Consider the following 17,384-nt stretch of genomic DNA (forward strand, 5'->3'; position numbering starts at 1 on the left):
TGGTCGTGGCTGAGAGCCAGTGTTGTTCCGAGTATAGAGCTTAAACATGTCCATCTGTCCATCGCGGGATCAGTGTGTGTGTGTGTGTGTGTGTGTGTGTGTGTGTGTGTGTGTGTGTGTGTGTGTGTGTGTGTTTGTGTGTGTGTGTGTGAGAACAACGGAGATGTTCCTGTAGACGAGAGACGTGGGACCAGCAGGCCTCCAGCGGCCGGTCCGTCTACCAGATGTATCCTCCGTCGTCCACCTCTCCCGCCTCTCCCTCCTCTTCCTCCTCCTCCGCCTCTTCGGCGTTCTCCTCCGCCTCCTTCTCCTCCTCGTCCTCCCACCCGACCCCGCTGCCACCGAAGTCGCCCGAGTACGTCGCCGCTTCGTCATCTGGGAGATAAGATAAGATATTCCTTTATTGTATATATTGACTGAACACTTTTTGTTTACGTACTTGACTTTTCTATTTTATACTTTTTATCTATTTATATCTAGCACACTCCCAGGGGACACTCCCAGGGGCTCATACAGAAAAAAACATTTCTTGGAGAAGCATTCTGTATTTTACTATGACAATTAATAAATAAACTTGAAACTATTGATCCCCTTGAGGAAATTCAGGCGTCATAGCAGTATGGGGTGGGGGGGGGGGGGTACAGGTAGTAATTAGGTAGACATAATTATAGTACAGTGGAGAAGTAAAAATAAAATAGAATAAAAAAAGCAGTGTACACAATATAACAAATCAATATAATAATAACTCTGGACTCATGTGCATAGGGGCAACAAAGTGCGAGATGAGGGTATGTAATGTCCTCTCAGTTATATTTGCCCTACAATAAATAGTTACAATATAATAATCTAATAATCCAGAGAAGGGAGAGCAGAGAGATTGAATTATCGAAACACGCGCCGGCCGGCCCTCAAATATTACACGCATTACACACGCATGTTCATCTCCCCGTTCAGCGCGTCTGCTCGCGACTTCGATAAGAGTCCCTTTGTAGTCGGGGGGGGGGGGGGGGGGGGGGGGGGGGGGGGGGGGCGAGGAAACCGCCAGGGACACGATTCAAAATCATTCACCGCCGTGATGGCAAGAAGAAAAAAGGGCATCTGTTTGACATTGTCCGGGATGTAACAGCTATTTCTAAACCACGCCCGGGGGGACCCATTCTTATCAGGCGGGCTTCCGTCCGGGAAAAAAAAACGGGGCCCTCGTTCATCTGGAGAGCCCTTTCTTTCTCACGGCGACAAGCGGCCCTTTAGAATATGCAAATGAGCGCCGCGGACACATGAATGTGGCACTGGTCCCTGTGGTGACTGATGTTGCTGTGGGGCGCTCGGGAGCCGTTTTGCATAAAGGGGGAGGCTTTGTATCAGAACACGGGGTGGGGGGGGGGGGGGTTGTTGTGAGGGGGCTTGTGCGCCCGGTGGGATCGGTCCGGAGGGGATCGTTGGTAAAAGCGTGTCGCTTGGGAAGGGGGAGTTTTCTGTTGTGTCTCGGCCTCTCTGGGGATTGAACTGCAGTCAAATGTGAATCTGAATAGTGAGATCTTTTATTTTCTTGTTTATTATTATTTTTTTTTTTTTTCTTGTTTAATCTGTGGATTGTTTGTTTCTTTGTATATGGTATGAATTATTATTTTTGTGTAAATTAGGTTGTACGCGACCATCAAGTAATACTTGAGGTAGGTTTAATACTACTAGTTTAGCAATAGGGGGCAGGTAACTATTCTTCTTCCTGCTCCTTTTGCCCATGGTAGAACGTTATTTATGATTTTGTATGAAAACTGTATGATTGAATGCTTCCATGTGGCAAATAAAGTGGCGGTCTTAGCACAGTCAGGTTTGAGTGGCAGCGCGGGTCTTAGCACAGTCAGGTTTGAGTGACAGCGTGGGGCGGGTCTTACCACAGTCAGGTTTGAGTGACAGCGTGGGCGGGTCTTACCACAGTCAGGTTTGAGTGACAGCGTGGGGCGGGTCTTACCACAGTCAGGTTTGAGTGGCAGCGCGGGGCGGGGTCTTACCACAGTCAGGTTTGAGTGGCAGCGCGGGGCGGGTCTTACCACAGTCAGGTTTGAGTGGCAGCGCGGGGCGGGGTCTTACCACAGTCAGGTTTGAGTGGCAGCGCGGGGGCGGGTCTTACCACAGTCAGGTTTGAGTGACAGCGCGGGGCGGGTCTTACCACAGTCAAGTTTGAGTGACAGCGCGGGGCGGGTCTTACCACAGTCAGGTTTGAGTGGCAGCGCGGGGGCGGGTCTTACCACAGTCAGGTTTGAGTGGCAGCGCGGGGCGGGTCTTACCACAGCCAGGTTTGAGTGACAGCGCGGGGCGGGTCTTACCACAGTCAGGTTTGAGTGACAGCGCGGGGCGGGTCTTACCACAGGTCAGGTTTGAGTGACAGCGCAGGGCGGGTCTTACCACAGTCAGGTTTGAGTGGCAGCGCGGGGGCGGGTCTTACCACAGTCAGGTTTGAGTGGCAGCGCGGGGCGGGTCTTACCACAGTCAGGTTTGAGTGGCAGCGCGGGGGGCGGGTCTTACCACAGTCAGGTTTGAGTGGCAGCGCGGGGGGCGGGGTCTTACCACAGTCAGGTTTGAGTGGCAGCGCGGGGCGGGTCTTACCACAGTCAGGTTTGAGTGGCAGCGCAGGGCGTGTCTTACCACAGTCAGGTTTGAGTGACAGCGCAGGGCGTGTCTTACCACAGTCAGGTTTGAGTGACAGCGCGGGGCGGGTCTTACCACAGTCAGGTTTGAGTGACAGCGCGGGGCGGGGTCTTACCACAGTCAGGTTTGAGTGGCAGCGCGGGGCGGGTCTTACCACAGTCAGTTTGAGTGGCAGCGCGGGGCGGGTCTTACCACAGTCAGGTTTGAGTGGCAGCGCGGGGGCGGGGTCTTACCACAGTCAGGTTTGAGTGGCAGCGTGGGGGCGGGTCTTACCACAGTCAGGTTTGAGTGGCAGCGTGGGGGCGGGTCTTACCACAGTCAGGTTTGAGTGGCAGCGTGGGGGCGGGTCTTACCACAGTCAGGTTTGAGTGACAGCGCGGGGCGGGTCTTACCACAGTCAGGTTTGAGTGGCAGTGCGGGGGCGGGTCTTACCACAGTCAGGTTTGAGTGGCAGGGCGGGACTTACCACAGTCAGGTTTGCCGCGGACCCTGGACCCGCCCACCTCTCCTCCGAGTCCGAGCGACGCACCAGCACTCCCCCCGGTGACACTGCAGCTTCCGGAAGTAACCGTCCTCATCGCAGCTGGGGATGAACATGCCTGGAGCGCACACACACACACACACACACACACACACACACACACACACACACACACACACACACACACACACACACACACACACACACACACACACACACACACACACACACACACACACACACACACACAGACGCACACACACAGACGCACACACACAGACACACAGACACACACAAATGCATTACACTTAAGCATGCATGCCGAGACACCATAATATACATTAGCCTACATGGCGCATAACCTCAGCTCTGCACTCGTGTACAGCATCATGCATGAGGTCATCACACGCGTCGCCCGCTGCGTCTTCTCTCCACCCAGAAAGTCTGCACGCAGCACACGCTACGGTCAATTTCATAACCCATGAATACAAATCTATTCATTGAGCAGTGGAGGAAAGCGGGGGGGGGGGGGGGGGGTGTGTGTTCAGTCAGCATATTAGGCACAGATAATAGGGTCATACGGAGCACGCTTCAAATAAAGATGTTTTATTATTATATGTACAGGTTCTTACCTTCAAAATAATAAGCCATCACTTGTACAAATCAGGCAGATACTTTTCAATCTATATCTTATGAATCATGCTGATAACACACTCTTTATTCCTTAGATACAAGCCCACGAAGAAATCGGAACCATTTTATCTTCGTATGCATAATTGACTACTTTACCCAGAAGGCAATGTAACCCCCCCCCACCCCCCCCCCCCCCCCCCCCCCCCCCCCCCCCCCCCGACTTGACACGTTCAGCCTGAGAGCAGCCCTTTGTTAGTCTAATGACTTGTGAATCCCACTTCTATCCCCAGGGCCCAGGAGTTCAAAACATTGAATCCCTATTGATTGATTGAAAACTTTAATTAACAGATCGCAGAATGGGTACAGTACAGTACGGCTCAATACACACAATTGTTAAGGGGATGCAGACCAGAGAAAGACTTTCGTCTTGCTATGATGAATTGAAAATGGGGGACCCTGATGTAAACAAGACGAAAGTCTTTCTCTGGTCTGCATCCCCTTAACACTTGTGTGTATTGAGCTGTACTGTATTGTACCCATTCTGCAATCTGTTAATACAATGTTCAATCAATCAATCAATCAATCAATCAATCAATCAATCAATCAATCAATTGTTTACATCAGGGTCCCCCATTTTCAATTCATAATGTTCATCAGTGAAACAAGCTAAATATTTTTCAATCAAAATTGTTAATTACGTATATAACGCTGTATCTCTTTACAATCCAATAAAAAAAAATTGTATCCACTTTTTCTCCCATTTTCTATATTTTCTCCCATCCCAATTTCGTATCATCCAATTCAACCCTCCCCTGTCACGAACGCTGTTTCTTGCCTCCCACAAGCCGGCTGCAATGTGGACTAAGTCATACATAGCACAAGTCCCCTCCGGTACTTGAGGTAACAGCAGTCGCATCTTTTCACCTGCGCAGCTCGATCTCTCAGTGGCGAGGAGTAACGCGTGGGAGGCTCACGCTGCCCCCGACACTTCCTGATTCTACTGCGCAGGCGCACCAACCGACCTGTAGGAGTCGCTGTCCACAACGCCCGATCCCCACCCAGCAGTTTCCCACCCCCTAATACGGCCAATGTGTATTAGTGCGGACGACCAGCTAAACTGAAAGCAATGTGGAGCGCTGGGCTCGAACAGGCGAGCCCAGCGTCTCCGCATTCGTGGCGAGCGCCTTGCCCACTACGCCACGTAGCCGCCCCACAATCCAATACATTTATATAAATATATATATACTAAATAAATACCATGATATATGATATATGATACATTTATTTATATTGCGCCCCTCAACCAATAGTTACATCGGCCCGGGGCGCATCCCGGAGAGAGAACGAGAAAACAAACAAAAAATGATATACATAATTTCTTCATTTTTTTTTATTGACATCTTACACAAACTCCCAATCAACACACTTCCTCTTCCAGATGTCCAGATAAGTATGCGTGTGGTTGTACCACCTACCCAACTTCCTCTTTCCTCCCTCGTGGGCCTGGATCCTCTCGAGGTCAGCCAGGCAGGGCGGCTCTAAGGAAGACAATGATTAGATTAGATTAGATTCAAATGTATTGTCATCATGCAGCACAAGTAGGGGTGCACGATATTGATTTTTTGACCCCGATATCGATAGCTTTCTGCTCCTCAAAGTCGATACCGATACCGATAACCGATATATATATATGTATTGTATTATAATATTTTTTTTTAATGTATATTCCTGTAGTTTTGACCTAACCAGATTTATCATAACATGAGCGTTACTACTATGAACAAAACAAAGCCAAGAGAACAGCAGTTTTGACTCTTCAAATAAAGTGACTATATTATTTTTCCAAATAAATATAATTTGAGTCAATCACAAAATTCCCAATCCGTCAATGTCATTAACAATGTGTTTCCCTGAACAATGAGTGAACTAAAAACCAACAGGTATTGTGCTTTGTCAGTAGGGATGGGTACCGGTACCTGTGAATCGATACCGGTACCCAACGGTACCTTTTTTCTGTACTTTAGTCTCTAAAAAATCTACCTACATCAGTTGTAATAAAAAAAATATCCTAACTTCAAATAACCACATTTTCGACCGTTTTCGGCTTGCCATTGCCCCGACTGCTTTGTTGTTGAATCAAGTCAAATCCTAAGTAAGCATATATTGTGCGTGTGAACGTTGACATGAAAAGAAAAAAGTTAAAACAAAAAAAAAGTGTAAAAAAAGTGTAAAAAAAAAAGATTTTATTTTATTATCGGAGCTATCAATAATTTTATCGGGTTTATCGGGATGACGTCATAATAGCTGGTATCGGCCCGATAATTATCGTGAATCCCTAAGCACAAGTACAGTACAACCAAAAGAAGGTTGGCATCCAACCAGAGTGCAAATGTAGCAGTAAAGTGCGACAGTAATATACAATGTACAGGTGATTAAACTGGTTTAAAATATATGAATTAGTACTACTGAGTAATAGTGCTAATCAGATGTATATACCAAGTTGTATATACAGTATTATGTATATGTACAGTGATACACGTATAAAGACAGGTGTATTTTGTGTTGGTATGGTAGTAAGTCATACTGGCCAGCAGTGTAACTAGTAAGAGTAGGTGAGGGATATGTACAGATATAAAAAGGATTATATGCAAGTATGTACTGACAGATGTGGATAGATATATTATACAGTAAAAATAAATATATATATATATATACGGTATATACAGCATTAATGTAGTACATGCTATCATACAGAGTTATATGCAGTTATATGCAGTGTTAATTTCGTCAGTTATTTTCAATTTTAGTTTTAGTCTTAGTCATGTCTCAAATGCTCTTTTTCGTTTTCATCATATTTATCTATCTTTCGTTTAGTCAAGTTTTAGTCAACTACAGGTCTGAGCATTTTAGTTTTAGTCTTTTTTGTTTAGTCTCGATTTAGTCTTTTTTGTTTAGTCTTGCCACTCATTTACAGCCTCATAAGTTGGCGTGAGCTTTTCTAACTGCTGGCTGACTGACTGGCTGACTGACTGACTGACTGACTGGCTGGCTGACTGACTGACTGACTGGCTGACTGACTGACTGACTGACTGACTGGCTGACTGGCTGACTGACTGGCTGGCTGACTGACTGACTGACTGACTGGCTGGCTGACTGACTGACTGACTGGCTGACTGACTGACTGACTGACTGACTGGCTGACTGACTGGCTGGCTGACTGACTGACTGACTGGCTGACTGACTGACTGACTGGCTGACTGACTGACTGACTGACTGACTGACTGGCTGACTGACTGACTGACTGACTGACTGACTGACTGACTGACTGACTGACTGACTGACTGACTGACTGACTGACTGGCTGACTGACTGACTGACTGACTGGCTGGCTGACAGACTGACTGACTGACTGGCTGGCTGACTGACTGACTGGCTGACTGACTGACTGGCTGACTGACTGACTGACTGACTGACTGACTGACTGACTGACTGACTGACTGGCTGACTGACTGATTGACTGACTGACTGACTGACTGACTGACTGACTGACTGACTGACTGACTGACTGACTGACTGACTGACTGACTGACTGACTGACTGACTGACTGACTGACTGACTGACTGACTGACTGACTGGCTGACTGGCTGACTGACTGGCTGACTGACTGACTGGCTGACTGACTGACTGACTGACTGACTGACTGACTGACTGACTGACTGACTGACTGACTGACTGACTGACTGACTGACTGACTGACTGACCGAAGGCGCAGTCACAGAGATGTGAGAGACGCAAGCTGTCGACAAGCGGCTGTGATGTTTTTCACTGCGGCCATTTCTCCTCCGCTGAGGGGAAGGAGGGGAGGAAGAGGAGGAGGGGAAGAGGAGGGGAAGAGGAGGAGGGGAGGAGGAGGGGAGGAGGAGGGGAGGAGGAGGGGAGGAAGAGAGTCACACCTGAGTTACACCCGAGTCCACACCTGAGTTACACCTCATGTAGTAGACTGTTGACTATAGAGGTGGGAGGGAGCCGTTCCCCTCGCTGCACCACAGTACGCCCCGGTCAAGGACCTTGAATCGGATTCATGTGGCGATGAGAAGCCAGTGCAGCGCTCTGAGAAGTGGGGGTAACGCGGGCCGAATTTGCTAGATTGGAGATCAGGCGGGCCGCTGCGTTCTGTGTATGAGTCGAAGTGGCCTGGTAGTCGGTCGACCAGTTAGCAGTGCATTAGTGCAGTAGTCGAGGTGAGACATGACTGTTGATGTACACTCGGCGTCAGGGTCGGACCTAGCACATCTGGTGCCTCTAGGAAAGCTTCACCCCTGGCGCAAGCCACCCCCCCCCCCCCCAGTTTTCGCCTATGTCACCTGTAGGAAGCTCCGCCCCTGCTCGACGTGACTGTGGCGAGCGTCCTCACCTTCTCAGTGACGGTGTGGTACGGAAACACCACCGTCCATGATAGGGGGACGACTATAAAGAACTGTACGCACAGCGTCAACAAATCATTGGCTGTGATCTTCCTTCTGTGACCTCCATATACGCCACACACACATCACTACCTCTTTAACCCCCTTCCCTCTGGTAGAAGACTTGAAAGTCTCAGGTGTAGGACATCTCGTTTGAAAAAAATAGCACATATCCAGAGGTTGTCCGTCACCTGAAGTCCTAATGCACAGGCACTTTGTACCATAAGGGCTAGCTAGCACCAGCCGACAGGCACTTTAAGGCAATATGCACTTTAAATTGGAACACTGAGCTCTTTTAGGCACTGTAGCATTTTTTTTTTATTGTTTGTGAAATACTTCTATTGTAGGGATTGCATTGAATGTGTTCTTGTATGTCTTTTATACCGTATTGTACTGTATGTTTGGCACCAAGACAAATCCCAATCAACCATGTGTTGAAATGGCAATAAAGTTTTCTATCTATCTAAATCTAAATCAAGCAACATTAAAAAAAAATCACGGCTAGAGAGAGTGTTTCTAATTTTAGAGGGACATTAGCTTTAAAGCAACCTACGGTACGTACAACTCTTAAAAGTATGTGCATTGCAGTTTGTGGGGTATCACTCTGGAATGGTCTGGATGCGAATATAAAATTAAGCAAAAATATCAATACATTTAAAGGTAGCTATAAACAAGCACTTATGGACACATATAAGAGAGATCTAGCAGCTTGAGCAGTAATGTGACTGCCTATTCTTTTTTCTCATTTGGATATTTGGATATATAAAAAACTGTACTTTTATTTTATTTTTTATTTGTTATATTATTTTTATTTTTATTAAATTATAATGTCAAATATTGTAAGGAAGGGGCAGGGCTTGATAAGTTGTTTTACTTCCCCCTGTTCCTTCTCGAACACTTATTGTATGGAAATAGTCTTTGACTATTTACCTTTTTGTTTCTATGTGCGAGACAAATAAAAATCAAATCAAATCAAAATCAAATGGGGGGGGGGGGGGGGGGGTTAAATAACGGTTTGTATACGTACTCTCTCTCCAGAAGCAGAGGCACCACTCGGCCGTGGACACCTTGCCGTCTCTGTAGGAGTCGCAGGAGTTGAAGAACGGGCGGATGCAGACCTCGTACTTGTCCAGGTTGATGGCCGCCAGCTCGGCCCGGTCCAGGTACAGGTCACTGTTGGTGTCCAGCTTGGCGAACATCCAGCCGATGGAGTCCTTACAGCTGGCCACCAGGCTCCTGTCCAGAACTGTATAGGGACAAACCGTCACATGATATTATACTGTAATGGAAACGTTATCTATATGTCCAATCCATCTGTGTTAAATAAATCTCTGTACAGCTTTTGACTAGTTAATATGATCAACTTTTTTGTTGTTTATTGTTATTTGCACTTACAAACATACATTCTGGAATAAAGTAAGTCAACGAAGAACAGTTAAAATGTGCAGGAAAGGTCAAAAAGCCCAAGGGCTTATATACAGTAAGTGACCTCCCCTCTTAAACCTATATAGGATAACTACACAAAAAATCCCATGCGCATATCCCTCTCTCACACACACAGATACATACAATACAGCATTATACAACAATTATAATGGAGGGAAAATAACCTCAATTGTAACGTAGCAAGATGTATAACACCCTATGCCTATATATAATGTATAACACCATACTGTATCAAGATGTATATAACGTATAATACCATATGTATCAAGATGTATATAATGTATATGTATATAATGTATAATAACACATGTATCAAGATGTATATAATGTATAATAACATAAATATAATGTATAATAACACATGTATCAAGATGTATATAATGTATAATAACATAAATATAATGTATAATAACACATGTATCAAGATGTATATAATGTATAATAACATAAATATAATGTATAATATAAATATAATGTATAATACAACATGTATCAAGATGTATATAACGTATAATACCATATACATGTATCAAGTGAACCCAGGTTAAAGTCGTCCATGTGTACTGTTAGATTGGGTGGTCTACTCTTCAGCCTCTAATTAACTATTCGATCTGGCCTTCCGTGAAGTCTGCGTTGTGTTTGTTATCTGTCGATGGTTACCGTACTGGCTGTCTCACCCTGTATCACCCCATTGGTACATCCGTAATCAGAAGAATCAACACTGGAAACGTGGTCTCTTTCCTTGATGGTTATGTTGTTTATTTCATAAAGATGGAACATAGTGAAAGTCTTTGAAAGGTGAAGAAACTAAATAAATAATTCCATATCTCTTGATGGTTGCGGCCTAGATCCCTGGCCGAAGCCTGTCCTGTTAGCCGAAGCTATCGGTCCCGTTAGCCGAAGCTAGCTATGTCCTCGTGGCGGCGTGCTCCTCCCCCATCTCTTCCCCCACCCCCGGCCTCTGAGGAGGGGGGAGGGATCTCTGCTGTCTCGCTGTCACCGCTCGTCTGCTCGTCTACTTGTCTGACTCGAACCCGGAAGAACCCACAGCTTAATATCGCCAAGTCTCTCTATCTCTCTCACGATGTCGAACTCCCTCCGTCATGTGACTATCTCGTTACTATAGCAACGGCTCTCTCTCTCTCTCTCTCTCTCTCCCCTGCCCCCACCACGTCTAAGTGATGGCCAGACTGCCAAAGCGCCTCTATGGATGATGACCTTGGCCAGTGTCTTATCTGTGCCCTGTCTGTGACTCTCTTACAGCCTGAGTTGAACAAACACACGTACATAGGAGATTTTATATTTTATAGTTTAACAAGTATAAACTAATATCTATAGATATTTACATTACACATATGAAAAACAAGTGCTATCTTTCACATAGTGTAGAAGCAGGAGCTCTGACCTGATGCGGTGTTGGCGTTGGGCCCAGGCTTGGTGTTGGCGTCTGGCCCAGGCTTGGTGTTGTTGTTGGGCCCAGGCTTGGTGGTGTTGTTGTTGTTCTGCTTGCTGTTTCCTTGCAGGAGCTGGAACCAGTCTCTCAGCCGCTCTCCCAGGTCAGCCAGGTCCTGCCCAGTGCAGCTCTCTGAGGAGGGAGGGAGGGAGGGAGGGAGGGAGGGGAGGAAGATAGATAAAGACCTGAGACCCACTCCTATCCCAGCTCCTGGGGGGGTCATCAAAGAGAAGCAGGCTATTCTCTGTCCTAGCAAACTTCCCACCACAGTCAGGACCGCTGAAACCAGCCCCAATTTTCCGCCGTTGACTAAAAACACACTTCTTCAATCTATATCTGAAATAAAGATGTAATTAGTTACTCTTTTACTATTACTTTTACTATTATGTAGTATTATGTAGTATGCAGATGGTGGAGGTAAACGGTACCCTATCCCGCCCCCCCTCACAGTAAGCTGTGGTGTTCCACAAGGAAGCATACTAGGTCCGCTACTGTTCCTAATTTATGCAAATTACATGTCGTCAGCTTGTGACTGCAACTTGTTCCTGTTTGCGGACGACTCAGCCCTGCTGGTCTCTGACAAGAACAAGTTACAGGTTGAAAAAACCCTCAGCTCGGAACTAGGCAAAATCTGCATATGGCTCGCTGATAACAAACTATCACTACACATGGGCAAAACAGAGTCCATTCTCTTCGGTTCAAATAACAAACTCAGCAAGACCGACGGCTTCTCAGTTACAGTGGGTGACAATATTGTCACAAGGAAAGAAGATATTACCTACCTGGGTTCCATCCTAGAGGCAAATCTTTCCTGTGACAAAATGGCATCCAATGTAATAAAAAAAGTCAACCAACGAACTCGATTCTTGTACCGGATCTCCTCACTGGTAAACAAGAATACCCTGAAGACTCTGGCAGGAGCACTCATTCAAGGGTACTACAACTATGCTTGCACCTCATGGTACCAAAGCACCTCAAAGGCGCTAAAAACAAAATTACAAACATCTCAAAACAAACTGGTCAGACTACTGCTTGACCTTACTCCTAGAACCCACCTCACCCCTGCCCACTTTGACAACCTAGGATGGCTTAGAGTAGACGACAGAGTACAGCAACTTGCAATGGGCCTGGTCTACAAGATACACTACACGACCAAGGTACCCATGTACATGTCAAAATACTTCCCAAAGGTCAGTGAATACCACGATCACAACACCAGAGGGAGCTCCACAAATCATGTTAAACCCAGATTCGGCTCAAACAAGGGACTAAACACGTTTCGCAATTATGCCACATCAATGTGGAACGCCCTACCCAAAGCTGTAAAGGAATGTGAATCACTACCCACTTTCAAAAACACTCTCAAAAAACACCTACGGGAGACTGCAATTCGAAACTGGCCCCTGTAAATGTCCTAACACAACCCCCTCCAATGTACAGTAAATTACCAAGTATGGTCTTGTCAATATTCCAATGTACAGTTTTGCTTGTACAGTGGTACAGTGTCCCCCACCCACCCCTCCTACCCAACCTCCCCCCACTCCTACCCAACCCCCCCCCCACTCCTATCCAACACCAACCCCCCCCCCCCCCACCCAACCACCTCCAATGTACAGTCCCCCCCACCCCCCCCCACCTACCCAACCTCCTCCAATGTACAGTTTCTACGTCAAATGTATATACTTTTTTTCTGGACTCTTTTCGTATCACAAACAGTACTGTATTTGCAAATCTGGTATGTCATAAATGTATTGATGTAGCAGTACTGTCTATCTGTATGTCATGTATGTCATATATGTTACGATGAATTGAAAATGGGGGACCCTGATGGAAACAAGACGAAAGTCTTTCTCTGGTATGCATCCCCTTAACAATTGTATGTATTGAGCTGTACTGTACTGTACCCATTCTGCAATCTGTTAATAAAGTTTTCATTCATTCATACTATGCTACTATGTCTATACTACTATCTACTATGTACTATGTACTATGCTACTATGATGATGATGATGATGATGATGATGATGATGATGAAGATGAAGACTTTATTCCAGACTCAAGGTCCATATTACACATAATACAAAACAACAACTTCACCTCCTCTCTTGTCCCTTTGTACATTTGTGTGTGTGTGTGTGTGTGTGTGTGTGTGTGTGTGTGTGTGTGTGTGTGTGTGTGTGTGTGTGTGTGTGTGTGTGTGTGCATGTGTGTGTGTGTGTGTGTGTGTGTGTGTGTGTGTGTCCCTCACCATGTTTGACCTCTGCGGGGGAGGGGGCAGCGGTCGGACAGGGACACAGACCCGGGCACTTCAGGGTCAACTCTTTCCCTGCGAGACACGCCTGCTGTTCCAGCTTGCACTGCGCGCACACACACACACACACACACACACACACACACACACACACACACACACACACACACACACACACACACACACACACACACACACACACACACACACACACACACACGCACACACACACACACACACACACACACACACACACACACACACACACACACACACACACACACACACACACACACACACACACACACACACACACACACACACACACACACACAAATGTACAAGGGGACAAGAGAGGAGGTGAAGTGAGTTATTACACAGATACAGATCAGATATTCATAAAGGTGACCATCAGTACATTCTCATTCAGATGGCAGACGTTGTGCGAAGATTAATAGTCATTCCTCCCGTCACACCCCCCCCCCCGCCACCTCTCTCCGCCCCTACGCCCCTAAGCAAGGTCGGCAACAGAGGCTCTGCAGAATGAATCAATAGACACATCGGGATTCTGTCAAACATCAGCAGTCCAGCGGTCTTACAGAGGTCCTGCACAGCGACATCCACAAAGAGATGTGGTGTTTTCCTGGGTCTCTCTAAGATGCTGTTAAAGCTGCTGTAAGTGGTATTTCCTTTGTTAAGATAAGTGTTAAATAGCTCTACGTTCTGACAGCCAACACTGGTATAGAGTGTCTGGTCAGTAACATGGGTCTCCCAGTCCCTCCTGCTCTGCAGTAAACAGCCAACACTGGTATAGAGTGTCTGGTCAGTAACATGGGTCTCCCAGTCCCTCCTGCTCTGCAGTAAACAGCCATCACTGATACAGAGTGTCTGGTCAGTAACATGGGTCTCCCAGTCCCTCCACTCTGCAGTAAACAGCCATCACTGATATAGAGTGTCTGGTCAGTAACATGGGTCTCCCAGTCCCTCCTGCTCTGCAGTAAACAGCCATCACTGATATAGAGTGTCTGGTCAGTAACATGGGTCTCTCAGTCCCTCCTGCTCTGCAGTAAACAGCCATCACTGATATAGAGTGTCTGGTCAGTAACATGGGTCTCCCAGTCCCTCCTGCTCTGCAGTAAACAGCCATCACTGATATAGAGTGTCTGGTCAGTAACATGTATCTCCCAGTCTCTCCTGCTCTGCAGTAAACAGCCATCACTGATATAGAGTGTCTGGTCAGTAACATGGGTCTCCCAGTCCCTCTACTCTGCAGTAAACAGCCATCACTGATATAGAGTGTCTGGTCAGTAACATGGGTCTCCCAGTCCCTCCACTCTGCAGTAAACAGCCATCACTGATATAGAGTGTCTGGTCAGTAACATGGGTCTCCCAGTCCCTCCTCTCTGCAGTAAACAGCCATCACTGATACAGAGTGTCTGGTCAGTAACATGGGTCTCTCAGTCCCTCCACTCTGCAGTAAACAGTCATCACTGATATAGAGTGTCTGGTCAGTAACATGGGTCTCCCAGTCCCTCCGCTCTGCAGTAAACACAAAATACATCCCATTTTATCCAATCAGGAGAGAGAACCCTAGATATTCTTTTACTTATTTCAAGAAATCTTGCCGAGCCAAAGATGATGGTTTTACTTGTAGATGGTTTTACTTGTTTCAAGGGCCCGTTTTCTTAAAACTACGTTTTATTTATTATTTTTGTCAGACCATTTTTGCAGTGTGGAGTTCTCTCTCCTGATTGGATGAAGTGGGAACGGGATACAGTATACTACAGCCTAATATACGCATATATCACTTACTGTATTGCTTCGTCAGAATAGCTCCAAGTCTGTGGTGCATCATCTCTACTTGTTTCTCTTTTATATTAACATTCTTCAAATATGTACCTTTATTTTTTATAAAAAAAAAGCTTTTTTATTCCAAATGTTTTATTTATAATTCCCAAGTTCATTTTCATACAACTAGACAAATCAATAACCTTTACCTACCAATGTATTGTACATCTCAAGGATAGTACTCGTTTCAAATACCCTGGAGTCCAATTATGGAATAGAAACGTGTACATATTGATTAATTCCCTGTCTTTGTCTATTTATAAAAGGAGACTCAAAAGTGCTTTTGATGTCAAACAGAAAGGTGCATGTGATTATTCATGTAAGATAAAATAAGATAAGATAAAAATGTATGGCAAATGGCTGCATGCCTGCATTTCTATAACGCTTTACAATTCTTTCCTCACATTTTACCCACTCACTCACACATCCACACACCGACGGCAGAGGTGGCCAACCTGCTCATCAGGAGCAATTAGGGGTTAAGTGTCTTGCTCAAGGACACTTCGACACGCTGCCCGGGAGGAGCGGGAATCGAACCGGGAACCTCCGGATTACCAGACGACTGCTTTACCTCCCGAGCTATACTGTCCCCCCCGGATAAGATGAGATATTCCTTTATTGATCCCCTTGGGGAATTCAGGCATCATAGCAGCGTGGGGGAGGGGGGAGGGGAGGTACAGGTACAGACGTAAAAAGAAATTCACAAACAGTATATGAGCAAAAAGATTGGATTGGTCACTTTCGTCTGCAGTCTGGATGTAGCCTCTGTCTCCATTGGTCTCTGCAGGGAGACCCTGTACAATATGCTCTCCACTGGGAGACCCTGTACAATATGCTCTCCACTGGGAGACCCTGTACAATATGCTCTCCACTGGGAGACCCTGTACAATATGCTCTGCAGGGAGACCCTGTACAATATGCTCTCCACTGGGAGACCCTGTACAATATGCTCTGCAGGGAGACCCTGTACAATATGCTCTGCAGGGAGACCCTGTACAATATGCTCTCCACTGGGAGCCCCTGTACAATATGCTCTCCACTGGGAGACCCTGTACAATATGCTCTGCAGGGAGACCCTGTACAATATGCTCTCCACTGGGAGACCCTGTACAATATGCTCTCCACTGGGAGACCCTGTACAATATGCTCTCCACTGGGAGACCCTGTACAATATGCTCTGCAGGGAGACCCTGTACAATATGCTCTCCACTGGGAGACCCTGTACAATATGCTCTCCAGGGAGACCCTGTACAATATGCTCTCCACAGGGAGACCCTGTACAATATGCTCTCCACTGGGAGACCCTGTACAATATGCTCTCCACTGGGAGACCCTGTACAATATGCTCTCCAGGGAGCCCCTGTACAATATGCTCTCCACTGGGAGACCCTGTACAATATGCTCTGCAGGGAGACCCTGTACAATATGCTCTCCACTGGGAGACCCTGTACAATATGCTCTGCAGGGAGACCCTGTACAATATGCTCTCCACTGGGAGACCCTGTACAATATGCTCTCCAGGGAGTCCCTGAACAATATGCTCTGCAGGGAGACCCTGTACAATATGCTCTCCACTGGGAGACCCTATACAATATGCTCTCCACTGGGAGACCCTGTACAATATGCTCTCCACTGGGAGACCCTGTACAATATGCTCTCCACTGGGAGACCCTGTACAATATGCTCTCCACTGGGAGACCCTGTACAATATGCTCTCCACTGGGAGACCCTGTACAATATGCTCCCCTCGCCTAAGTAGAAGCAGCACCATTAGTCAGCATACGCAACCTCTGACACACTGCTGCAGCATGAATCACCTTATGAATATGTATAGACCGTTTCAATGGTGTTTTCAGTTGCTATAGGTAACGACATTGTTACCGCTTTAGCTGACCGGTTGCGTCGACATCGTTTTGAGCACGAGTCTTCTCTCCAGAGTCCGTCAGAATTTCCTCTCTCTGTGCGTTCAGTAGAAAAGCTATCCGACTGTGCAAGCTAGCCTGGCTTAGCACACATGAATGGATATGCGGATACGGATCGGCGAGCCTAGCTTAAAACTCCGGGGGAGAGGCGGTTAGGTGGCCGAGCGGAGATTGCGTTCGTCACCAACCCCGGAGCTGTGAGCTAGATTCGCCTGTTAGAATCCAGCTCACAGCTCC

At 46.6% G+C, this 17,384-nt stretch overlaps 1 protein-coding gene across 1 annotated transcript in view; it reads right to left on the reverse strand.

Annotated features, from left to right (window-relative positions):
- Positions 1 to 217: 217 nt before the first annotated feature.
- Positions 218 to 17,384, reverse strand: part of spock2 (SPARC (osteonectin), cwcv and kazal like domains proteoglycan 2) — a gene marked incomplete at both ends in the record, with an annotated part of 74,441 nt that continues 57,274 nt past the window's right edge. Inside the window, 7 exon segments of the mRNA XM_084322057.1 lie at positions 218 to 375; positions 3,116 to 3,161; positions 3,163 to 3,248; positions 5,239 to 5,301; positions 9,255 to 9,473; positions 11,079 to 11,258; positions 13,375 to 13,483. Coding sequence (XP_084178183.1) covers positions 218 to 375; positions 3,116 to 3,161; positions 3,163 to 3,248; positions 5,239 to 5,301; positions 9,255 to 9,473; positions 11,079 to 11,258; positions 13,375 to 13,483 — 861 coding nt within the window.

The sequence above is a fragment of the Notolepis coatsorum genome (genome assembly GCF_963971535.1).
Source record: "Notolepis coatsorum genome assembly, chromosome: 9".
In the NCBI taxonomy this organism is placed as follows: domain Eukaryota; kingdom Metazoa; phylum Chordata; class Actinopteri; order Aulopiformes; family Paralepididae; genus Notolepis; species Notolepis coatsorum.